Raw genomic sequence first — 26,164 nt, 5'->3', positions numbered from 1 at the left:
ATATAGTCAGTAGCATTGTGATAGCGTTGTATGATGACAGACGTCCTCCACACTTGTGCTGAGGAGCGTACAGACACGTTGAATCACTGTGTTGCCACCTGAAGCTCAGGTAACGTTGTGTCAACCGTACTTCGATTCACAATGTTCTGCAACCATCATCACTACAGAATGTTTTTATCGTGTCAAACAGAGACTCCGTACCCATTGAACGATAAGTCCCCATTCTCCCTTTCCCCAGCCTTTGGTAACCTCTATTCTTTCTGTCTCGATGAACTGGCCTGTTCTGGGTACCTCACACACGTACGGTATTCGTCCTTGTGTGTCTGGCTTGTTTCATCGACCACGATGTTTTCAAGGTCCATCCACGTGGGGGTACGTCAGAACTTCCTTCCTAAGGCTGAATAATATTCCATTGTGTGTATAGGCCACATTTTGTTCATCCATCCGCTAGTTGATGGGTATTTGTGTTGCTCCTACATTTTGGCTACTGTGAGTAAGGCTCACAGTAGGAACTGTGGTGGGTCAATATCTGTTTTTAGTCTGTTTTCAATTCTTTTGAGTATAATAGTGGAATTTCTGTATCCCGTGGTAGGTGTATTTTTAAGTTTTTGAGGGCCTACCCAACTGTTTTCCATGAGGCTAAAAGGTACTCCATGGTCCATAGACTTCATCCTCCAGCTCTTTCTTGAAGAGCCACAATGTACTTCTTACTAGCAGAGTAAAGGCTCTGACAGGTCCTGAAGTAAAGAAATCTAAGTAACCTACACCCACCGTTCTCCTAACCAATTTGACCGTGGAGCCCTTTCTTTGCAGAACATACCGTCCTCTGCTGGTTTGGGAAACAGTTCTCTGAGCTCAGCAGGCGGACATAGTAAGAGCTGGGGCTCAGGGCCAGTGCAGAATCAATCAGAGCCCAGAGGCAGGGTCCCCTCCAACTCTCTAGCTGGCCTGTTGGGCCACCCTGGCAAGTTCGCTTCCTTCTCCTGGGGCTCTGCACGTGCTCCGTTGTCTGCCTCGCCCACCTTTCCTCTGCTTCTCTGCTTCTCGGAGATGAAGCTGCCCTTTAGGACTAGCTCAGGTACCCACTCTTCTGCTTAGCTCTTACGAAACTGTGTTGCCCTCTTAAAGGGCTGCCGCCTCCACTATACCGAGGGTCACATTTAGTTTGCAAAAACCACCACGTGGAGAGCTTGTTGAACACGCAGACGTCTCCATCTCACCCCCAAAATTCCAACTCAGTAGCTCCGGGGTGTGCATTTTTAACAAGCACCCCAGGCAATGTTCTTGGGCAGATGATTCTTGGAATGCCCCTGTTGTTAGCTCCGTGAGGCTAGGAGCCACTTCTGCTTCTGTTTCCTGTACGCAACGAGTGATGAATGAGCGAAGGAGCGTGTGCGTACGTGCATGGATCAAACAGCCTCTGTCTCCTCTTCCGTAAAAGAAGTTGGAAGAGATGTTCTCTAAGCTGTCTCTTCGTTCAACTTCTCTTTATAAAGTTCAGGTTATTTTGGCCCCAAGACACTTTATCAGAACCATACACAGCACACAAGCCCAAGCACATGGAACCACCCGGGAGACCCGGTGTAGAGGACTCAGTCTGCGCGAGTATTTAGCAAATGACCCAGGACTCACCGTAATTGTATTTTTGAAACTGTCGACTTTAGCCTAAGCTAGGGATCCAAAGAACGGCAGGTGCTTCTGCCCCTGTGAATTCAGCCTCATTCTCCCTAAGGGCAAGTAGCTGAGAGGCAGCATTGGCAGAGCTGAGAACCCCTTAAGTGTGAGGGCTGGGGGGAGGCACATGGGGAACCAGGGCCCGTGGCGGGTGCTGGGTGCTGAGTGGCCTCCTTGCTGCTTAGAGGGGGCACAGGCCATTAGCCCTGGCGGGGCCCCCGAGCCAAAAGAATGCTCCCACCATTTTTCGGTGGAGCCTTTGGACGTAAAACCCCAACTCTCCTCTCCCTGTGGACCCTGGAGGTTTTGAGAGGCAGCTCTAGCTTCTCGTAAGAACTACAGCCTGAGAAAAATGAAGTCTCCCGTTGCTTCTAACCTCTCAGCGTTTTAGAGGAAAAGGTTGGCTAGGACTGCCAACATCCAGCAAATATTTGGTTAGCTTGGAGAGAATGGGTGCTCGTTTTCCAATTCCCACAGACTTCTGTGTGCCCAGTTCCTTTTATTAAAAACTTCAAATCCAGAGATAAAGTCGAATGGTGCTCCAAGCTCCAAGCATTCATCTGTATCCCGGGGAGCAGGACCCAGAATCTAAACAAAGAAAAGCTTAATCAATAGAACTCATGAATTTCCTCCAGGAACAGGACCCCACGTAGTGGAAGGATCAGCAGAGGGTCCTAATTGTGGTTTTCTTTGCGTTGATGTTTATGGGAAATGCTGGAGGACACTCCTTCGGTCGACTAGGGTCAGCAAGCTATGGCCCACGGGACATCCTGCCCACTGCCTTTTTTGTATGTTTTTTGTACAGCCTGTGAATTAAGAACGTTTTTTTAAAAATTTTTTTCATTTTTAAATAGTTGAAATAAATCGAAAGAAGAAAAACATTTCATGACATCTGAAAGCTGTGTGAAATTCAAATTTGTGTCCATAAATACAGTTTTATTAGAACACTGCCACACCCATTCCTTGGCGTGTCGCCTGTGGCTGCTTTCGAGTGACGGGACTGAGGAGTGGACACCGAGCCCATTATCTAAAATACGTACTATCTGGCCATTTCCAGAAAAAGTGTGCGTACCCCTGGGGTCGGGGAAGCAAGACCTGGCTATCAGTAGTATTTGTGCTAAAGGCTATGAAACACATACGCACAGGTGAAGAATTATATAAAGCAGGCACCTGTTTACCCTAACAAGAGGGTCAGGAAATAAAACACTGCTGGTCAGCACCCCAGGAGTCCTCTGTGTGTCCTTTCTTCCCGATCAAAGTTCATCAGTATCTGGACCTTTGTGAGAATATTTTCCGCGTTGTTCTTGTATATTTCCACCACCTCAGGCTTGTAAATGAATCCTGAGCGTTTTCAAACTCGTTATAATAGAACGCTATCCCTCTTTTTTGTTGTTGTCTTGCTTCTTTCCATTTAGCGAAGCTCATCTATTCATTTGACTGTTGACGGACAGTTGGGGCATTTCCAGCTCGGGGCTATTGTGAATAGCACTGCTGTGAACATCTTGTATCCGAACCATCGCTGACTTATGCAAGAGTCTCTCCCTCGAGAGGAGTGGGATTGTTGGATCGCGGGTTGTGTGTACCTTCAGCTCTACCCGTTAATGCCAAACTGTTCCCCAAAGAGACCGGACCAAATCGCGCTCCCACCAGCCGCCTCCTTACTTAAGGAGCACAGAAACTCTCTGAGTCTTGTCAGCCGGCACTATTTGATCTTCAAACCCTGAACCACAGTCCCCTGGAGAGCCAGACAGGGTGCGTGAGAGCCATTATCTCTTCTGCCCTGCACCTCGTGTCTTACAGATGTAGCAAGAAAACGGTCAATTTTCCAAGAGTGACCCTGGAGGGAACATGAACTCTCTTAGGTCTTGGCTATACAGGTCAGCCAGGGTGAGAATGCCCTGACCACCCTCCCCTCTCCCTCCCTAACCGCTCCAACTCCCGTGATGGGCGCTAAGGAAGGAGGCTCATCACAGCCCAGGGGTCAGGTGCTCTCCCAAAGCCTGTGGAGTGGACGGGCGGGGCGGGAGCAGGGAACGGTAACTGCCCCTTCCTCCTCTGGCAGACGGGAGGACTTCGAAGGTCGGGGCATCAGCTCCCGGGAAGCAGATGCTTTTGTCTTTTTCTGCAGGGTTTCAGGAAGACTGGGCAGCCAAGGCCTGATCCCCAGCGGCCAGCGCGCCGTAACCCCCTCACCTGAGGGACCAAGCACTTAGCGGCATTTCCGAGGCATATGACGTAGCTTCACAGTGAACGGGCACCAGTAAGCCCCAAGCCCCAGCGCATTTATCCAGTTCGGGAAGTGGATTAATAGAATAACCAATAAAACATGTATAAAAGCTTTAATTAAATCTGATGAAATAAAACTTCATGTTTTATTTATGGACACTCCCAACATGTAAAGGATTCAGGGACACATTCATTTTTACTGCCATTTCGTCCTCATATCTATAATTAAATCCAGGCTGCAGCTCTGGGCCAAAGCAATGCGGCATTTTAAAGCCGGCCTTGGACCGGCCCTCCCCCACCCCCATCTGCTTTTAATTATAATTACCATCCCCATAAAGGAAGGAGGCTTACGGCAAAACAAAACAATAAAACAAACAAACAAACAAAATGGTTGTTGCCATTGTGTTTTGAAAGCGCATATGCCGAAGGCAGATTTCAGGCAGGTGGGCGTCCTCTCTGTTTCCAGTTTTATTCTGTACCAAGTGCACAATCCCTTCATTTTACTTTTGACATAAAAAAAAAAAGGACTTCATGAAACAAGACAAAATAACTTATGATTATACGAAACATAACTGTGACAAATCACAAAACTATACATATTAATAGAAAAAAAGTGTACCTAATTCTTTAAAAGATTTATGACAATAAGCACCAGATGTGTGCCCCTAACGTAAAATCGGCCCCATATCCAGTATGATATATGCAGTTCATTTCTCTACGTGAGTGTATATAACTATGTACAAGAGTCTGTGTGATTTATGGAAAACAGATTTCCACTCCCCCCCCCAAAGTGCTTTATGTCAGCAACATTACACAGGATGTTCTGCTGTCTGTACAAAATAAATCTTTTCTTCTTCTTCTTCTTCTTCTTTTTTTTTTTTGCTTTATCCATTGCAAAAAAAAAAAAAAAAAAGTAACCGCAGAAATTCCACACCACCAACAAAAAGTGCCATTAAAAATGCTGCTATAAAATGACATGGTCAAAACAGACAAATAAAATAGCAAATGATTGAATTGGACATTTACAGTCACTGTTCCCAATACTTCAAGACAACTGGAAAGTCCAGGTTCTGGGACAGACAGGGGAGGTGAACGTTTACCTCTGCTCTAGTATGCTAATGTGCTCGACAGCTGGTAAGTGAAACACGACAGAACCACACCACCCCTGTTCTATCAGGGGGTCCCCTGAAGGCCTTCTGTCCACTTCGAGTCACCTGTGCAATTTGGGGGAGACATCGTTAAAGGGAGACACCCCACAGGACCGGCAAATACTTAAATAATATTTAACGGCCGATCAGAGGCTAAATTACAACTGACATTTTGAAATGGTCCCTTTAGGGAATTAAGACAATGCAGCAAATGAAATGTCTCTAAGCAGACTGATTTTTTTTTTTTAATGTAATAGGATAATTGGCTTTGGGCTGTGTGTATTTCACCAGCTTTTTTCAAAACAGGGGAATGACAATCTCTGCTCAGATGTTGATGAAAATGGTTACAATATTGAGACTAAAAAGGCCAGGAAATGGAAGGGAGTGAGTTTCTCGAAGTTTCTACTTTCACTGCTACAGACATGATGATGAATGCAGATATGAATCTGGCACGACACTGGAAGCAAGCAAGGGGCAGATTTTAAGGTCAGGGGAGACTCTGGAGTCTAAGGACAGCCTGTGCCGTCTATAAGGAACCCGAATGTGTCGTGCCCTGAGGCCCCGACTCCAACCCGCAGCCCCTGGGATACGCTTGATGGGTATGTGAGGGGGCAGCTGACCTCACGGGTCGCACTCGACTCTGCTTCCCGTGCGCTCCCTCGGCTAACACCAAGGTCCCTTGGTGGGGGGATGGGGGAGGGGACTGGCTTCCGTCCCTGCCGAGGGAGGAGGCCCTGAGGTGCTGCTGCTGACCCCTCCCCCCACAAGCAGCGACAGGGCCACCGTGAGGCCGGGCTAACACCAGAGGCAGGCACAGGGGCATGTCCCCCAGCCAAAGAAGACGATGACACCCAGGGGTTTGTGAGGTTCAGCCTCTGGTTTCGCCTTCCTTCCCTCCCTCCCCGTAAATCATGTAAAAGCCGCGAGGCACGGAGGCATCACTGCATTAACCCTGCTTTTTGTCAGCTTCTCCCTCCCTCATCTCACACAGGAAGAAAGTTCTGAGCTCCCCACGCAGGCCTCAGCGTTCGAGAATGGCCGCGCTGCCTCCCTAAAGACACCGGATCTCTACCTTCCTTTGCAGAGTGTGACAAAGGACACGCAAGGGATGGCAGTTAGCACGCACGTGTCCTCGTTTAGGCCAAGTGACCTAACCCACAAAGTCTGCAGGGGGGGGGGGGGGCCCGAGGGCTCATCTGGAAAGGAAGCCTTCCGGAAAGCAGCGCGGATCTTTGTCAAGTGGGTAACTCGGCCCTCTCGCGGGCCTGGCCTTTCTCAGATGGGAGCTCAGCGGTCGGCGGACCCCACGCGCGGCTCTTTAGTCCCCTCTCTCTGTGACGTGTTGGGATCCGGTCCGCGTCAAGCAGCACGTAAGCGACTGCGGAGCCCGACTGGAAGGACCTGTCTGTCTGGATACAAACTGTCCCGGGACACCCAGCTGGTTAACCCTTCTCGAAGACCGCAACGATCCCAGTTGGACAAACCACATTGTTTCATTTGTGTTCAGAACCCATTCTTAAGGACAGAGAAAAGAAACGTTGAAACGCGATAGTTCTGGAACGCCAGAGTTTACCAGGTGTCTCTGCGGTGTGGCTAGTTTTTATGGCCTTACGCGCACGGCTTAAGATCTTTTTGAATAGCTTTGTAAACGCATCACAGAAAGTGGCTTCCTATTCGGGTTGGCTATCAAATGACCAAGAGCTCTGTGGAAATTCCAGGCCGTCAGACTAGAGTTACAGGAAAAAAGCGAACATCTGCTGCCCCAGCCTTCCCTCTACCTGCTCCCTGGGAAGACCTTGCCAAGGGTGCTCAGGCAGTGGCGGTGGGCGAGCGGGAACAGAGAAGAAGGTGACAAGAGCAAGGAGGGAGAGGAGAGTACGGGGGAGGGACAGACGGGTGAGTGGACATCCTAACGGAGGCGAGCAGAGGCTGTGCAAAATAACGACATCAGGCACCTCTCGTGTGGTTTTTTGAGAGAGCCCAGGATCTCAACTCGGCGTGTCCCGGTTCCACATCTTCTAGCAGGACCTGGGCGCGGCATTCCCCGAGCGGAGGCGAAGGGTCAACGAGTCAAGTGATCTTTTCCACTGAACAAGGTCTTCGAGGTGGAGTCGCCTCACGCAGTCAGCCCATCAGGGTTTCTGCTACGGCACTGGGAAGGGGTCGGGAAGGGGTCGGGAAGGGGTCGGGCCCACCCACTTCCCGCGGTGCCTTTCACTCAATGCAAAACTACGACTCTGGTGGGGGGCTCCCAGGCGCTGCGAGGTGGGACCAGGAGGGGCCACGGGCTGTGGCAAAAATGGATGCAGCTGGGGTGATTAAGATAACTATTTCCATCCAAAGAACAGACCTCTAAATATTTTTCTTCCTTTAAAAGTAGATGTAAATAACAAGTCTTTAGCATAAAAGAACTAAGATAAGCTGCTGGAATATAAAACAGGTTGTAGTGCCTTTTAAGGGACTGTGCTTGATAGAATCTCATTTTGCTTCTGGAGAAATACTGAAAAGCGACTGGTTAGCACGGGGACGGGAAGAGCAGAGAGGCACCGGCTCGCCGGGGTGCCAGGCCGGTGCAGTGCCAGGATGCGGGGGGGGGGGGCTCCTCCGCGGGCTGAGCCCAAGCGGTGCTTTGGATGCAGATTTCCCTCATCAGGTCCTGCCGGAGCCAGTGGGGAGGATGCGTACGGGGCGAGGCAGTTCTCTGTGCTTCTGGCAACTTGGGTTTTCCTTCCCTACTTGGAGTTCTGTGCGAGGGTGGTCCCCGAACTACACTTTGACGTGTGCGTCATTTCACTGGTGTCCTTTGAGAGTGCACAGCTGGAAGGAACAGGTGTCCGGTAGAGTGACTCTAAATTCCCTTTGAAGAGACAGTCCTGTGGGCCACCAGCAAATCCAGAAACAGCAGCAACCACACGCAGCCCTGGGAAGGCCGGCCCTGACCAGTCCCGCCTTCCAAAGACACGCCTGGGACTTTGCAGGTTCCACGGAAGCGGCTGGCATCCTCTTCGTGCAGTCAGTGAGGGTGTGAGAGTACAAGGTGGCGAGCGACGAAAAGGTTCCGGATGCCAGTGGTAGTGGAGGCCAGGGGAGCTTTTAGCCTTCGGTATAGACAGAGGAGAGCTGGCTAGGACAGCGGTCCACAGCGCTGATCTGCAAGAACGTGGCGTCTTCAGGCCCGCCACGCACAGAGTCCCCGAAGAGGCCGGGGGACCCCGACGGCAAATCATACACTGGAAGAGAAGGAGAAAGAAGTCAACGGTCCCGCCTGTCTATACCCACCGTGTGTGCCCTACGGCCAGTGCTGAGTGGGGGCCCAGGGTTAGGACCTTCAACGGCTCTCTGTCCCCGGGGCCCTCAGTGGGGAAGGAGGCTGACGGACTTGCAGGCCTACGGTCAAGGTAAGTCTTGGCAGAAAATACGGGCTGAGTGCAAATAAAAGTCAAGTGTTCAAGGGAAGGGTGAGGGTGGCCTGAGAAAGGAGATGACTGCAGTTGAGCCATAAAGAAAGATGGGATTCTCACAGATGGAGAGGGAAAGAAAGAACATTCTAGAAGGAGGAAACAGAGCACAGAGATGGAGAGCGAGGGGCTGTGGGGCCACGTGCACGAGCAGCGCACGTGGGGAGACAGGTGTGAGGTGAGGCCTGGAGCGTCTGACCAGGTCTATCTCGTGGGGGCTTTGACTGCCTCGCCAAGGAGAAGACTTTATTCTTTAGGCAACTGGAGGCTAAGGTATTCAAGGAGGAAAGGGGCTTATTCTGTCCTTCATTTTTGGAAGGCAATGCTCACGGTGGTGCAGAGGGAAGAATGGTAAAGGTAGAGTTGACGCAGGGAACACGCTGGAAGGCTACAGCTGTTGTCACAGCCCGGGAGGGACACTGTGGCCCCTGAAGCAGGGTGGTGGAGGTGGGGCCGGAGAGGAGCGTGAAGGTGTGAGATAGGACAGGGGCGGATTCAACGGGATTTGCTGCGGTCACGTGCGGGGTCAAGTCTAGTCCCGGTCTCACCTGCTAGTCTGCCAGGGTTTCTAAGTGACAGTCATCAACATACCTGCAATGCCCGAGTGGGCCGAGAAGGCCCTGTGGAACACGTCAAAGCCAGCCTGCCCCATGGGCGTGGGGGCCAGGCAGTCCTCGAAGGAAGGCACCACACTGCACGAGCTGCTGGGCAGCACGGCTCTCTGGGGGTCCGGGTACTGTGGGGGGCAGAAGGTCTGGAGCTGCCCATAAAATCCTGAAATACAAACATGGCAGTGATCTACCGCAGAAGGCCAGTTCAGCACCACCCCGGCACAGCCAGACCCTTGCTCAGCCTGGCTTCATGCGACAAAATGCCTTTAACTCTTAAGCCCACCTGTAAAATCTTGTAAGCGAGCCTCCGAAATGCACTATTTCCGCAGAAGCTCTTCTACCTTCAGGGGCCAACAAAGCTTGTTGGCTTCTGACATTTTTACCTCCTGCTCCAGGACTGGAAGCTGAATGAAGGGCTCCTTACCTTCCCCAGACGCTCTACAGAGTCCTGGAGACCGCGAACCTGACCTTCAGAGAACGTGCCTACCCAGACCCTCCCACCACATTTGGGTACATCGTCATCACCTCCTTTACCTTACATTCTGTTCTGCTTTTCACATTTAGTAAAGCCTGAAGCATGCTCTTAACAAGGCCCACTTACAAAGAAAAAAAGCAAGATCGATCTGTCCATCCATCTGTCCTTCTAACGGATACGTTCAAACTCCTTTATAACTTTTTCACTATGTTGAATAGGTATGGGGTACCCATAAGATGGAATGTGCTAGAATATATTACTGCTGTTGATCTTTGCAGTTAATGGGAAAACTGGAAGTGAAGACACGATGTAATGAAGAAATAGGACGAAAGGTTTCTTAATATTTGAACATAATCATCGACATTCTACTGATCTTGTTTCACTGATGTCTTTCAATTTTTCTTTTCTCGTGTAATGGAGTTTTCCTTGGGGCGTCTGTGGTCCTTTCCCATGATCCTCTACACCTTCCAAGATATCTTACCTTTTCTGCCTTCCTTCTTGCCTCGTGATACACTTAAGTCAATGGATTGTTTTCCCAGAGCATAAGAAGCTTTTAAAAATCTAATAATGAAATCTTCATTTGATGCTTTATTGAAGGGAAGGTTGTAGTTCTTTGTGTCTGTTCCCTCAACTGCGAATTGTGTCGGTTTCACTGGATATAGGGAAGATTAAGGGATAGGAAGACCATATATAGCATTTTAGAAACATCGACTATTCTTAACATCACTACTGTGTTTCGGGTAGGAAAAAAACACGAGAGACTCGTAGAGAAAGTGACCCAGGGCTCATATGAAATGATGGAGAACTCGGGACTAATTCATTGGGCTTTGGGTCCCCAGTCCTGTGTGCCTTTCTCCACCAGAACTCCCCCTTCTCACTGATCAATAGGTAGGGGAGGTGTTACTGGGTTCTTTCCAGCTCTCTTTAAGCACAACCAGGGCACATGGCCACATCCAGTCTACTACACTCTTAACCCTTCTCACTTCTGTTTCGTACTCTCAAGGTGCCTGTGTAAATGCTCCCATCACCTTCAGCCAGGAGGCCCGTTCTGTGGTTGCTGGGGACGTCACCAAAAAAAAGTGTGCCTAACTGCTCAAAAAGACACAGGCTGGCCCTCCAGGAGCTTATGATCCAAGACAGAGGGACCAATGCAGATTTAGGCATGGAGCACACTCACAGTAGAAAAGGAAATAATAACCCTTTACAAGCAGACAGTAGCATATGTATAGGATCCAGAGAAAAATGCACACAAGGTTTTGGGGGAAGGTTAAATGCATACATAACAGTAGAGACTGGGAAAATACCCGGGAAATATCACGTTCAGGCAAGAGAAGAAAGAATGGGAAACCACTGGCCTTTCTCTGTTTCACCCCCAAAGGCTTCTGTCTAATCTTGACAGACACATGGGCAAAGGACCCAACCAGACTACTCAAAGATTCCTGTAATTGATCAACCAATATGGACAAACTCAATCCTCTAGTCAACAAAGAAATAAAATCAAGACAATATTCTACCTATCACATTAGCGAGGATTTCTAGAAATCATTCTCGGTGCTGGTGTGAGAATGACAATCACTTCTGTCCAGCGCTGTGGACACCGGGAATGTACAAGCCTCTTGGAAAACCACTGGACAACCTGGGTGTAGATCCCTAGAAGTGTTCACATACATACGCCTGGACTTGAGGATTTTACTTCTGAGTACGTATTCTAAAACTCTTTTCCAAAGTACAGAAGGGGGTGCCTGGGTGGCTGAGTCCTTAAGTGTCTGTCACTTGACTGTGTTCAGGTCACGATCTCACAGTTGGTGGGTTCGAGCCCCACGTCCACTGTATCCTGACGGTGTGGAGCCTGCTTAGGATTTTCTCTCTCCCTGCCCCCCCCAACTCCCATTTGCTCTCGCACTCTCTCTCTCTCTCTCTCAAATAAACTTAAAAAAAAAAAAAAAGAAACAAAGAACAGAGGAAATCCTGTACAGAGACAGTCATTGCAGTGCCAGGTGTCAGAACAGAAAACCCAAGAGCCAAACGGGCCGTCATAAGGGGATGATTAAGCAAAGAGTGATATGCTTATACGATGGAAACATTAAGTAGGCATTAAAACAATATTTACAGGGGGTTTTTAATAACATGGAAAGACCATCATATAAGGTTCAGAAGAAAACAAAAGCAAGATATGAAGCGGAATATGGAGACTAGGTGCAGTCACGTGGGAGCCTATGCAGAGCACAGACATCAAAGCAACATTTCTATAGTTGTCGTTGGGCTGGTTTTTTCGGGCTTTATATTTTTCTTTTCTTTTTTTTTTTTTAAGTATAATTTATTGTCCAGTTAGCTAACATGCGGTATATACAGTGTGGGCTTTATATTTTTCTGAACTTTAATAGCGGTGAAGGGCAAGTATGCTGGAACCAGACTTCCTGGGTTCAAGTCCCTGTGTAACCACTTACCAACTGTGTAGTCTTAGTGAATTACTTAGCCTCCCACGGTCTGTTTTCTGATCTGTAAAGTGGGGTCAGAAGTAGTACCTACACCTCACTGAGTTATGATGAACATTAGAGAAGTTAATATTTACATATTATAGAATATAATTTGATAATTACGTAATTGATATTTATATATTTTAGTTTGCATGGTATATGATGCGTTTGTTAAGTAAGTAAAATTCAAAAGTGAAATTTTATAACAACCGAGTTCTCAAAAAAAAACCACAACCTGATTTTTAAAAGAAATAAAATTTTCGGAAAGGCAACAAGTAAGTCCTTCAACAATAACCAAACGGAAACAGCAGCAGGCATGTGGCACACACCCACTTCCCTGGTAAAACCCTCTGGAACATTCTTGGCCCTGTGGGGACCTGAGCTGTGCACATCTTGCCCATGTTGGTTCCCAGGTCTTGCACTGACACACGTCCTGATTTCCTCGCTCACCCCCGGCACAAGCTCAAAACAGCAACATGTCTGAGTGATCTGAAGGAAACTCGAACGAGCAGCTTCATGGTTTGGGAGGTTCCTTGGACTGATCTTGACTTTGGGTATCTGGTGGCCAGTCATCTATATTAGGATGAAAACAGGGCTGTGGACCACACTGTTGGTTTATTAGAGTGTAACGTCTCCTCACTGAGAAGAATAGACACTATCTGCTATTTATATCACTAGGCTAGCTCTGCCCACATTTGTCACCCATAAATTCCCTGACAGCGTTCCTCAGTGTACTGTTACCCTTCCAAGAGGAGAAGACATTTCTCACTAAGCTCCCTCAACTCCCCAGATAGGGACATTAATCATTCAGGTATGTCAGGAACAGTGATGCAGACCTTCACTGACCTTTCGTGAAAACCAGTTCTCTCTCTTCCCTATCTTCTCTCATGCTTCTAAGAGAGCAGAAATGTTACCTGGCTTCAGCCTACCTCTGAGTATTGTGATGTGCGAGCGTAAAAGGTACGTCGTGTGGTGAAACACACCCGGTGAGGTTAACTCGTAAACCCAACATCCTGGGCTCCATCCCCCAGGCTCCCCCGTCGGCCTGGATCGGAGTGAGAAGGCAGAGTGGACTGTAATTCCTGCCTGTGGCTGTCTTGGCTGACACAAGAACAGCAGGAACCAGAAAATGGCCCCACAAGCATGTCTGATCACTCTCACAGCCAACCCGGGGGAAGAAAATCCTCTTTATTAAATCCGTCCCTCCAAGAAGCCAGTCACTAGAGATGCCAAATCCACTGGTGTGGATGGCTGTGGTCAGTCAAATCAAAGAGCTTTAACATATCCTCTTTCCAGGGCTGTTTTCACAAAATGAACGAAATTTTAAAAAATTCCATTAGGGTCTTGCCACACACACGAACCCTAAGGAAGCCTAACTCGTTTTCTGATGAATGGCTCCTGTATTCCAGCTGTTGGACTTCGTGTAGTGAATTTGGATGGAATGCTACCTCTCAGACCAAAAGCAAAATGAGGCAAGATGTTAACACATTTCGTGGGCCTAAGACAAGAGTGATGGCAAGGTCAGCCAATCTGTCAGTCAATCAGTCAATGACTATCAGCGGGCGCTGGCCAAGGTGCTATCGGAGAGACCAAAGAAACAGAAGATAATACCTGGCCCTTGAGGATTGATAATGCCCTCAGAGCGAGAGCGCACACACAGTTATAACAGCGTAGGAACAGACACGTACATTCGGGTTGGCAATAAATGTTAGCTGTCACCTTTAGTTATAAAATCGCCTCTCCCCCGTTTTACAAGTTACTTTGCTTCTAAAAATGGAGGAGGTGGCGGGCAGGGAGGAATCTGCAGATAAACTGGATCTACCCAAGTTGCAGCTCCTGAAGGTCAAGGAGAATCATTCCTCCTCTTGTCAACTTTGGGGAAGTGTTTTCCCTTCTAAAAACACACCTGGGGGCGCCTGGCTGTCTCAGTTAGTTAAGCGTTCGGCTTCAGTTCCGGTCATGATCTCCTGGTTTGTGAATTCGAGCCCCGCGTCAGACTCTCTGCTGTGAGTGTAGAGCCCATTTCAGATCCTCTGCCCCCCACTCTCTCTGCCTCTCCCCCACTCACTCTCTCTCTTTCAAAAGTAAACGTTAAAAAAATAAAAACATACCTTTTTTTCTAATTATAATTTGTATCTCTAAATTCTCCTGAAATCAGTATTACTCTATGTTAACTAACTAGAATTTAAATAAAAACTTGAAACAAACAAAAATTATTTGAAATTAATTTTACCAACTAGAAAATGTAGAACAGTATAAACAAAGAAAGGAAAAACTTTATTTCCACATTCAGATATGGCCAGATATATATATACACAAAGCTGGCATGTTATATATATTGCTTTGTTTTCTTTTCTCTCCTAATATTCTCTATGGGCTACACGCATCACTAAACTTCTTTTTGTTTTTAATGTTTCTTTCTTTATTTAGAGAGCACGAGCGGGGGAGGAGCAGAGAAAAAGAAAGACAGAATTCCAAACAGGCTCCACACTGTCAGTGCTGAGCCCAACACAGGGCTCGAACCCACAAACCGTGAGATCCTGACCTGAGCTGAAATCAAGAGTCAGACGCTCAACAGACTGAGCCACCCAGGCGCCCCTCACTAAACTTCATTCTTAAAAAAACTACCTCTTCGGTTTGTCACATGGGGGTCACTGAGGCCTCTGTGATGACAGGTTTGATCAGGAGTTCACAGTCACTGTTGCTGCTAAGGGACAAATCAGCCCCATGAAGCTGGGTGTCGGTTTCCTTCCCAAAGTGGAAGGGGTGGGGCGGGTGGGGGGAGCCAGAGGCGAGAGGAATTGCATGGCTACATATGATCACAGAAGGGTGTTCTCTAGGGCCGTCTTTCTTCGATGACGGAAACGATCTCTTTCTACCTGTATCTTGCTGTCCAGCGAACCGAGAGCTGGAGATGGGCTAGTGCTACAGAAGAACCGGCCCTTTACTTTTATTTAATTTTAATTAGTTGAAATTTAAACAGCAATCTGCCCTTCCCAGGGTTAGCCCATTTTGTTTCAGAAAGGTTTCCAGTGGTGGGGCGCCTGGGTGGCTCCGTCGGTTAAAGGTCGACTCTTGATTTCAGAGCGGGTCATGATCTCACAGGTTTGTGACTTCGAGCCCCACATCGGGCTCTGCGCTGACAGGATGGAGCCTGCTTGGGATGCTCTCTCTCCCTCTGTCTGTGCCCCTCCTCTGCTCGTGTTCTTGCTCTCTCTACCTCTCTCAAAATAAATAGACTTTAAAATAAAAGAAAAGAATAAAAAAAGAAAAAAGCAATGTTTCTGGTTAAATTCCTGAAGGAAAAACACATGGCCCACCACCCAGGGTTTAAATAAAAGCCAGACAAGGCTTCTTAGACTCATGGCCTTCAAGATAGGAAATATATTAGACTCTTTACTGCATTTATCTTTTCCTTGAAGATTTACCACTCCAATCTTTGTGGAGGAGACCAATATATAACGACGGTCAGCCAACTTGCAGCCCTCAAGAGGGCGGATGAGCACTGTTCGAAGCTACACCTCCAGGGCATTTCAGCTCTCCTGAAGGTGCGAGCCACATTCCCCTTCGGAAGTAGAAGGAAGAGGAAACATGTCGCCCACTTGCTTTCGTGCAGACTGTGGACATAGCTGGCCGTGCCCACTGGGAGCGGCAACAGGCACTGGCCGGTCCCCAGCATCCCATCTGCATGATGGTGGAGTAAAGCTTGACACAGAGGCTCTACCCAACCGTTCACCCCCATGGAAGGGGAGGGAAACCATCAGCCCACACCTCGTCAAGCCTCTGTGTGGGGAGCTGTGTACCCAGTGGGTTTGTTTATGTGGCAGATGGCTTTGCAAAGCCCAACTCTTGTTTTCCTCGAAGGTGAGGGTGGGAAGCACCACCAAACCCTGGGCACCAGGGAAAATGCTGGGTGCACGGTGTTCAGAATCAAGACCGACCCCTCCCTGTGGCAAGCTGTGCCCTGACCATGATGACAGCTTAGAGGGGCAGGCAGCCCACAGGGGCAGTCCCACACGGGCAACAGCAAGGTCTCTGAGAACTACTTCTCCAACCAGGTGTGGCCTGAGCAGTCTCAGAAACATCCTTTGTGAGGCCCCTTGGAAATAATGCCTACGGCCATCACCTCCGTGTGACCTGAGGACATCGTTTCAGGGGTCAGGCCAAGCCCTGCTGTGGCCAGCCACGGCCAGGCTTCTGGGGCCGGCTGTGTCTCGACCTTCCAGAAGGAACACGGATTACCGTGTGTGTCTGCCCCTGTCGCGGTATTTCTGTAAAGGGGTTCACGGTATCTAGTTGATAAGGTAAGAGCAAAAAATCGAGAGGACTGGAAGAGAGGACCCATGTCACACAGTTATCGGCACTCCGCAGAAGCCACTTTTTCCTTTTCTTCCACCAACACAAGCATTTCCAGTTTTCTGCTTTTATTTCACTCAACAACTATTCACTAAGCACCTGAGCGCTGGATACATGATGCTGGCTAAAACACCCTGCGTGCCGTCTTGGAGATTATGTTTTAGGGGGAAAGAAAGAGAAACATATAAATGAGAAACCACGTAATATAGTTTCAGACTATCTATGACGACAACAAAAAGGGCATTTTCTTTAAGGGATGTATCCTCTTTTCTCTAGTATGCGTGCAGGGTGAGAAGCAGAAAAGGCAGCAGAGGAGGCAGAAGTTTGGATGCTCTCACAACTTTCAAAAGGGTTTGGAACAGCGGTGCCCTCCGTCTGGCCCTGGCTCGTGATGGCAGGTCCCATGAGGAGCCCATCCCGCGGCTCTGCTGGGGACCAGCCCCAGGGACTCTTTCTCCTCCAGTGGCTCTGACTGATTCGTGCCTGGGAGGAGGGTAGGGGGGTATCGGAGGCACAGGCAGGGCTGGTGGCATCTCAGCCCTTTGGTGGCACAGTTTGTTTGGTAGCCAAGTGGAAGGAAAGCTATGTATTTATGAGCTTTATGGCTCTAATTATTTTTCTGCAGAGACTATAATTTTGTGGGTTACTTTAGGAAATGTGGAGGGTTTTTTTTTTCTTCTGTCTCGGTTCTAGAATTGCTGCATGATCAGGGGCATGGATGAAACCTAGGCCATGAAAGAGACAGCCCAAACCAGCAGGGACAGGGACCAACAGAGAAGACATGTGACCCTACTCCCTTCGGCTCCCCTAACTGATTTCTCTTTCTCCAACTCTCTTAGGGCTCTTCGTGCATTTCCTTCTACTCTCTCAGGACCCTGGAGCTGCCCCCTTTGAATACCTTCTATGACCCATAACACAAGCCAACCAGAAGAAGAGGGGGAAGCCTCTGCTAACGCTCCTGGAAGGCGACAAGCACGTGATCTTTGACATCTCGGTTCGTTAGCCTGACTTTATTTTATTGATTTTGCTTATTTTTTGACATTTTTGTTTATTTATTTTGAGAGAGGGAGAGGGAGCACAAGCAGGGAAGGGGTAGAGAGGGAGGGAGAGGGAGAGAGAATCCCAAGCAGGCTCCACACTGTCAGCACGGAGCCCAACGTGGGGCTCAAACCCACGAACTGTAGGATCGTGACCTGAGCTGAAATCAAGTCGGACACTCAACCGACTAAGCCACACAGGAGCCCTATTAGTCTGATTTTGTACGCTGCAACCTTACTGAAAGAAGGGCCCAGGGAATCACACGCTTATGACTCACAGGGCACCTTGGGAGAATACTTGTAGGATTCCTTGTCACGTAGACAGCTGATACTCCTGTCTGGTAAGCAAGGAGGGGATTCGAACAAATGTTCCCACTGCGGAGACAAACGGACGGACGCAGAGGAGTTGTTGCGTTCCCTGCGTTTATAATCAGGACTTTGCTTATACGATGCCACGCAAAGGAGAGAAAAGTGGCAAATTCATGCAACCAGTTTAATATTTCCCAACATCCAGGTATTTGGAATTATTCAAGGATCCAGCCTTTATCTTAAAAGCAAATGGACAGCAGAAGTAACATGGCCACCATATTAGTTCCTACTAAGTTCAGAGCTTTCTCATTTACAGTTCCCTTGCTTTGGCATTTTTTTGCAGAACCCTCTGGTTAGTGATACACCAACCAGTCAGGGAATTCTGTCAGAAGGAAGGAGACGGACTGATATTTATTTGCTCCAAGTCAACCACCGTCCTATGGGCTTCGTATAGAAAATCTTCATCCTGTCAATAGCTTTGGCGTTAACAGCATGGTCCCCAGGTTGAGCCAAAGAAGCAGAGAAGTTAAAATAATTTGCCAAGATCCTCAGAGCTACCAAGGTACAACACGAAGACTCAAACCCTGGTCTGTTTGTTGACACGGTTCATCCAGACTACCAGGACTTGAGCTCATGGGCCAAATGAGTTTAAACAGAATCTTGCCACGTTTGTGGACGTACCTTATTGCCAGATCAGAGGCAACTTATTCACACTGGACCAACACTTCATAACATACACTTTCAATAGGGAGAAAAGCATTGGATAAATTAATAAAAATCAATAAACATCACCTAACCACCAAAAAAACTCTAAAAACCCTCAAAAGTAAAAACAGAAACAGTTTAGAAATTTCTTCTGGCCAATTTTCTGATTTAGTCACTATTTTATTTCTATCCACTGCACGGACAACTTGGATCTGGGTTTGAATCCTGGATGGCCCGTTAACCAGCTGTGTTCATTTATCCAGTTTGGATACCTTATTTTCCTGCTTGGGCCTCATTTTCTTTTAAAATAATACCTACTTTATGGGGTTGTGGAAAGCATTATATACGAGAGTGTGTATAAAAGCATCTATCGCCTTCCCTGGCGTGCAGAAGGCCCTTCGTAAACAGGAGCAATTATTATTACCATGAAATAAGATCAGAAGTATTTCTAGGTTCTGTAGAATGCACAAACAATTCTTCAGCAGTTTTTCTCTCCTAACCCTTAAGTATAAAATGACACTGCTCTTCAAAGCAGAATCTCCATAATTTGGTTGTCACTTTTGGGCTCCTGGTCGTGGCCATCAACGCCACTCAGGTCTTCGTGTAGCTAGAACTCTGCTAAGTCTCCTCCCTGGACGCGGTGGAGAAAATGACTCTTCATTTTAATACAGAGTCTATAAATGGGGAAGCTTTAGGAGCGGCTCACAGACTGTGTGAGGAAGACAGATTTTTCTTCGGGCTGAGAACTGAACCAGCTTGCAAAGCACTTGAGCTATTTACGACTGACATTTAAGCAGCTACTGTACCAGGAAAGAGGAAAATAATGGAAATAATAACCCTTAAAATTCCCATCGGACACATTCCTGTTGTAGGAACCCTGGGGCTGTGGCTTAAATATTGACCACCAGAGCAAATGCCTGGTCCCCTTGCCCTGGGTCAGGTGGGGTGCAGAGCTGAGAGCTTCTACTTAGAAAAGTCCAACTGGATCCAAGAAGGGGCGCCATTGTCATCTGCATCCTCTGCGGCCGGCCGACATGCCACAGTGAGACGCGCTCGGAACATTATGAGCGCTTTCCTGTGCTCGCACCCCGCACAGCAACTCAAGGTGTTTGACGTTCTTGCCCACGGAGTCGGGTTCGGGGCCAGGGTGGGGAAAGAGGGAGAGGGTCTGCTGGAGATGTCCACAAAGGGCCAAACAAGGGGCTGGGAGTGGGCAGAGCCTGTTGCTGACCGGGGCACCAGGGAAATGGGACACGGCAGGGTGGGAGGGAGGAAACGCTCCGGTTCAGAGACGCCATCCATTTTCATTTAAAATATCCTCAACCCCCCCAAAACCCTAACGCGTGGTGGCCTCTGGCTTCCAAATTCTCAAAGTGATAAGCTGCCAAAGTAAACTAATTGCAATGTGTCTCTGTAATTGCCATGTGTGGGTAGCTACAGCGACAGTAAAATGGTTCAGTGAATTCTGACGGTGATAATGAAACATTTGGAGATGACATAAAATGAAGGCTCTCAAAACCAGAAGACCCAGAGAGTCCAAAATGGATTTGAAAGCCTGGCTTTGTGGCCTGGAGGAAACCATAACCCCTCTGAGCCTATGAGTCCCTGTTTCTAAAAGGGGGGTAACAGTCCTCATGCGGCAGCATCATCATCCCCACAGAAGGAAGGGGAAGAAGCAGCGGGAACAAACGGATGGGGTGCAGGGCCCAGGTGCCCATGAGTTGCCGCTCACACCCAACACCTGCCTGTGACTCAAAAAGCCTGGATCCGTGTGAGGCCCCGGAACGGAGGGTTCAGGATCTGGACACTGCGTCTGGTGGTCATGTGACGTGAACACCTTGGCCACTGCTTAGGGTTGAGGAGAATGAGCTGGGAATTTCTGTATGAGTGGGGGGCACCCTGTTGCTGGTGTACGTCCCCCAACTGAGGGGCTGTAAGGATCACACGAAACGGTAAGCGTGACAGTATTTGGCAAATGGTAAAACCCACTGAGAATCCTAGCCCCTCTTGTCCCACCCAACAGCCTGGTGCCACTTACCCTCCTACATTCTCTGAGTACAAAGGTGTATCTGTCCTGGTCGAGGAGAGCTCTGCCCCATAACGCTCACAAGCAACTGACTCGGGGGTACTCAGGTCGAAAGCAGAACAAGGAAAGAATGGCAAAGAATGAAGATTTAATCCCCTGTGCCTTTGTCCTTCCAAGCTAGCTCTGTTGTAAGAAAGGTCTGGCAGAGAAGAGGATTCCAGACACAGGTAAAGTGCTGCAGCCCCCGCTGGGGTCCGTGCGAGCCACCCTGGCTCTTGGCAGGTTTTGGATTGTGCTACATTTACAGGACTTCCCCGGGAAGTAGAGGAAGAAGAAAGCTGGCAAGTATTGACTTTCTCCGCCACTGGCCAATTGCTTCCTCTGGATGACCTCTGACTGGGGAAGCACAGCAAGGGAGCACTGATCCTACGGGTGGGGTCTAGGCCAGTGACTCTTAAAGTGGGTACCATGGCATCAGCTCTAGCTCAGCTCCGGGCAGACCTAGTGAACCAGCATGCCTGGGTGAACCACCTGGAAATCTTCATGTCTAACAAGGTATCTCTTACACTAAAGACTAAAACGTACTAAGAACACCTTTAGATGATTTTTAACCTTCTGAAAGTTTTCCAAATGAAATACACCAATAGGAAAACACAGAACAGCTCGGATTTCATTTGCAATGGAGGAAGAGAGGATTTCTGACGGGCATCTCCTTTCCTGGGCTGGTCCCCTGCCCTTTCTGCTGGACTCTGAGAACTCTTGGGGATAAAGTCACGATGCCTGCCCTTAAGTGACTTTGGATTATACTCTGAGCAGATATGGATCAAGATGGCCTCCCTCCCCACCCCCGGGGCCCTTTTTGCATATTTAAGTTCTTGGTCAAGGTGAAATCATGGGACCTCATCTGAGTGACTCAGAAGTCTTGGTCTTACTGTGGGCTTCATACTTATCTTGTGACACAAACTTCTATTGTCCGGCTATAACCAGATTTCCACAATATATCCAGTCCACTGACTAGGTGACTTCTTGCTTGTTTGAACCCACGTCCGTGATTACACAATTTCTGAGCACTCTCATCTAAGAGTGGGCCCCATCTTGTGCCAATGGTTTGAGTATTTCTCCTGCTGAACCTCTGCCTCACAGTGAAGTTCCTGTTCTATACTACTAGGCCTCCCCCAAATCTATTCTCTTGAATTGTTGAGATGACATCTGGGCTTGAAGTCAATCAGTAAAGAAATATATATAAGTGGGTTTGAGATGGCAGAGGGGACACTACCTTTATGAAACCTTCGGAACGTCACTGGATTCCAGGATCTGTGTCCCCCCTTCCACCTGACTGCCAGGAAACTTGCCTCTTTATCTTGTTAGACCTTGTGGTCACTGACTACTAATCTGGACCACCAAATTTATGACCTGCTGTCTCCACTCCACTCCTTTGGCTAGAAAGAGTTCCTCCCACCACCACCTGGGGGTCCATGCTCTGATGGGTATGTATAATCCACAGGGTCCTTCCTTTCCTGCTCAATCGCATTCCACTGCACACTGAAGTCCTGAATTTTGAGTATTAAGCATCTCAAAATGTGCCAAGAGCTTGCCTACACATAGGCCATAAGGAATATTCTCTGAGTTCAAAGGTTTTGCTTGCCAAACGTCACCCCTTGGATATAAGCTCAGGACAGGCAGGAGTTGTGTCTGTTCCCTCTACCTAGATAGCTTTAGCACCCCAAAGAGGATCCAGCACATAACAGGAGCAGAGTATCTGAGAATGAGTCAATGACACCCACACTAGAGCCTCCTGTGCAAATACCAATGGTGAGAGGGAGCATAACGAAGCTCAAAGATTCTGATCGTCTACACAATAGCCCATCAGTGTGACTTTCTGTTCTAACATGGATTTCCTTTTTTTTTTTTAATGGAGGAAGAAACAAAGATGATGAAGGTTTGATTGGCCTGGTGCAGGTGTCCTGAGAGCTGTGCTTCTCCAGGCCACCTTTTTGTGGCAGCTGCCTGAGAAGCCACTGAACATGAGGAAGTGAAAGACTGGGCAGAAGAATTAGGTAACTGGACCCATCCATAGAATGCCCTGCTCTCTTTTAGGAAACCATCCCAAGGTCAAGGAACCTGATCCACTACTCTGAGTTCCATCTCTAAACAGGGGCAGAAGTGTATTTCCCACTCTCCTCACAAAGTTACAGTGAGAATTCAGGGATTCCTCCAACAAATATCTTACTGAGCACTTCCATTATAGTTACTGATATAACTGATATAACATACAGTTACTGATAACACATTTGTACCTAAGAGTAATTTATAAATTGCAATATACATGCAGGCACTGTCCTTCACCTCACCGGTATGAATAAAAACACCACAGCAGCCCAGATCCACAGATGCCAAAGACCTTGGGTAAATGCTTGGCTCATTCAGATCTCCTGAATCATTTGGCCATCGTGACAAGAAAATTTAACAACTCAAAAGAAGTTGTGCTTTGGGATGTGTGATAAGAGACTGGGTTTGGTGGAGGAATGCAGGAGGGAAAGGCTGGCTGTTACACTTAAATGATCCAGAAAAATGTCTGAATGTTTTTACTTCAATGGCCACATCTTCTAAGGTCTAGTTCTCCGAGACCTTGCTAGAGAATGAGATAGAGAGGTTAGTCAGAACATTTTGGAAATCTGGAAAGGGAAATTTTCTGTAATCAGAAAGGGTGCTCACAATTGTAAGTAAACCACCTAGAAGTCCTAAGGAAACTGGGTTGTTTTGCAACATGGTCTGAGCCCAGATGATCTGAGGGAGCACAGATCAAGGCCGTTCTGGCGTTTCGTTGTTATTTTGTTTTCTTAACACAGTGGCCTCATTACCAGTAACCCATATGTTCCTGATGTTGGCTCCCCTGACTTTATTTTAAGGAAACTCCACCCACAGCTATTCACATTTTTTCTTTAAACCATCAAGTGCTTATCATGTTTACAAGGAAAATTCCAACTAAAAATACAAGAATTACAAGACACAGATTGCCATTAATATGTTCATCCCTGAAGAGTCCAACTAAGCAGCCTGTAAAATAGAGTTATAAGAAAATATTTAACTTGAGTTTAAGAGCTCCATTCAAAGAGAGGCTAAACTTCATGAGTTGCAGATATAAGACAGAACATTCGCTTCTGGAAAAAAAAATGTCATTAATTCCCCCAAAGAATGAAAAAGCCCTGTATCTGTAATAATGCTCCTCACTTTTCTATAAATGCCTTTAAGGAAACTGACAGGAACGTCACAATAGTCAATGAAATGGAAATTTTCTGGATGTTTTCCTTCTCTTCGATACATTTTTGGGTTCCAATTAAGAAAACAAACCGTCAGTGCCGGTGACATGGCCTGCCCAGCAGGGTGAAAGAGTAAGCAAAATGCTCAATAAATAATATAAACACCCAGGTAGCAGTTATGGCCACTTCATCCCTCTTAGAATGAAAGCACCTTTAGAGCTGAATAAAAAAATGAAAAGCTGCTGAATCACAGTAGTAGCCAAAGGAAAAAGCAAAACAACTTTGTTGCACAAGCTGGCGAGAATTAAAATGCTTTGATGATGTCTAGGGTGGGGAAACGGGGGCTGTGCACTCTGGTGGCATCTAAACCGGCAAAGCCTCTGGTAAGGGATCTATGGCATTACCTATCCAACTTTACAGCATGCACATCCACCAATCTGGCAACTTCTCTTCCAGAAATAATTCCTGGAGAAAGCGTGCAAAGAGATACGCGCGTGTGAGAGTGTTTGTGTAAACATTCTTATGTGCATGAAGAGATTTAATACAGCATTGTTAATGAAAGCAAAAAAAAAAAAAAAAAAAAAAGGCTGTCAGTAGGGGAATGATTAAAAAAAAGTACCATGTTCCTGTAGGTACTGTATAGTTTTTTAAAAAAGGAGTTGCTCTGGGGCGCCTGGGTGGCTCAGTCGGTGAAGCGTCCGACTTCGGGTCAGGTCATGATCTCACGGTTCGTGGGTTCGAGCCCAGAGTCAGGCTCTGTGTTGACAGCTCGGAGCCTGGAGCCTGCTTCAGATTCTGTGTCTCCCTCTCTCTGCACCGCCCCCCCCCCCCACATTCACGCTCTGTCTCTCAAAAATAAATAAATGTTAAAAAAAATTTTTAAAAAGGAGTTGCTCTACATACATATACCTAGAAAGCAGAAGCATGTATATTTTTAAGTTAAAAAAAAAAGTAAGTCATAAAATAAAATGCAGAATGTGAGCCCATTTTTATAACAGGGCATGCGTGTATTCACATGGATATGTGTAAGTATATTTAAGTACACATACACACACACACACATTTCATTTCTGTAAACATTTAAAAAGTCATTGCCTTCATAGTCATTATCTCTCATCAGTGCTGGAGGCAACTTAAACTCTTCATAAGCTTAAGTACCCTAAGCACTTAAAAAAAAAAAAAAAAGGAACAGGTAAATTTTTCCTTTTCTAATTTAAACTAGTCGGTGAGAATTTTTAAAGTGTGTTTTAAGGACTGTGCTAAGAGACGAATAACCCTGGTTTGTTGAGTTAGTAATCAGTCTCCCAAGTGACCTGGGGTGCATGTGCTGGAGAGGCAAACGCTCCCCCCACCCCCGCCCCCGTGAGGACAGAGAGCCAGTGCTCCCTTCCCTATACCCACAGTAGACGCATATCCACTGACCGAGAGCACAGACTCTGTCATCAGACGGTCCTCGGTGTAGTTTCCAGCTCTACCATTTCGAGAGTAAGAAATCTAGGGCAAGTTACATAATGTTTCAGTGATTCAGATCCCTCAACTATAAAATGGGATTAAACAATCCCTTTCTTCCTTCCTTCCTCTTTTCTTTATGAGAGAGAGAGAGAGAGAGAGAGAGAATGAGAGAGAGAGAGAGAGAGAGAGAGAGAGAGAATCTTAAGCAGGCTCTACAGTCAGCACAGAGCCCGACACGGGGCTTGATCTCACGACTACAAGTTTATGACCAGAGCCAAAATCAAGAGTCAGTTGCTCAACCGACTGAGCCACCCAGGGCCCCAACGTACACCCACCCTCACGAATCATCGTCCCTGAACTGCCAGCAGAAGCTGAGCCCTGGGAGAACCGTCATTAACCCTTCCACACTTAAAACTTTACACAGACAGAATTCCCAAGCCACTAAAAACTTCCATAGCACTGTATGCACGGGCATCATCCCGAAGGAGAGTGAGTGTGGGACTGGGGTGAGACTGTTCCTCAAACCGGCTCTGATATTCCCTAGGTATGTGACCCAGAGCAAGGTGCTTTATCTCGCAGCCTCGCGTGGGAGGGGAGGGTGTGTTGGTGTTTTTACTAATGTTATTCTGAGGGTTAAACAACACAAGTGGATGTATCCAGAGCACCCAGCATCTGGAACACAGCAGAAAAAGCACAACAACCAACAACAGTTCTAATCAACTGGGCATCTACTGTGGGCGAGGCATTTTTCTCTCATTCTTACACCAACTCTGAAAGAGAGGTATCACTACCTCCCTATTAAGAGCCAGGAAACGGAGATTCGGGGCATCACATGACTTGTCCTTAGGGTTCCCCTGCAGATCCGCCTGACTCTAAAGTTCTTTTCATCTCCTTTTTTTTTTTTTTTTTTTTTTTACCCCCCTACAGTTCATTATTTGTCTCCCTGTATC

General features: G+C 47.5%; 1 protein-coding gene across 6 annotated transcripts in view; it reads right to left on the bottom strand.

Annotated features, from left to right (window-relative positions):
• Positions 1-4,037: 4,037 nt before the first annotated feature.
• The window catches only part of GLIS3 (GLIS family zinc finger 3), a 544,141-nt gene continuing 522,014 nt past the window's right edge, over positions 4,038-26,164 (bottom strand). For all 6 annotated transcript variants that reach the window (XM_042964562.1, XM_042964563.1, XM_042964561.1 and 3 more), the window contains 2 exons: positions 9,098-9,280; positions 4,038-8,278 (listed from right to left, as the gene is read on the bottom strand). In XM_042964562.1, coding sequence (XP_042820496.1) covers positions 8,142-8,278; positions 9,098-9,280 — 320 coding nt within the window. In that variant the 3' untranslated portion in view covers positions 4,038-8,141. The remainder of the gene's footprint in view (positions 8,279-9,097; positions 9,281-26,164) is intronic.

The sequence above is a fragment of the Panthera tigris genome, chromosome D4 (assembly GCF_018350195.1).
Source record: "Panthera tigris isolate Pti1 chromosome D4, P.tigris_Pti1_mat1.1, whole genome shotgun sequence".
NCBI classification, from domain to species: domain Eukaryota; kingdom Metazoa; phylum Chordata; class Mammalia; order Carnivora; family Felidae; genus Panthera; species Panthera tigris.
This window is presented reverse-complemented; position numbering and strand designations above follow the sequence as displayed.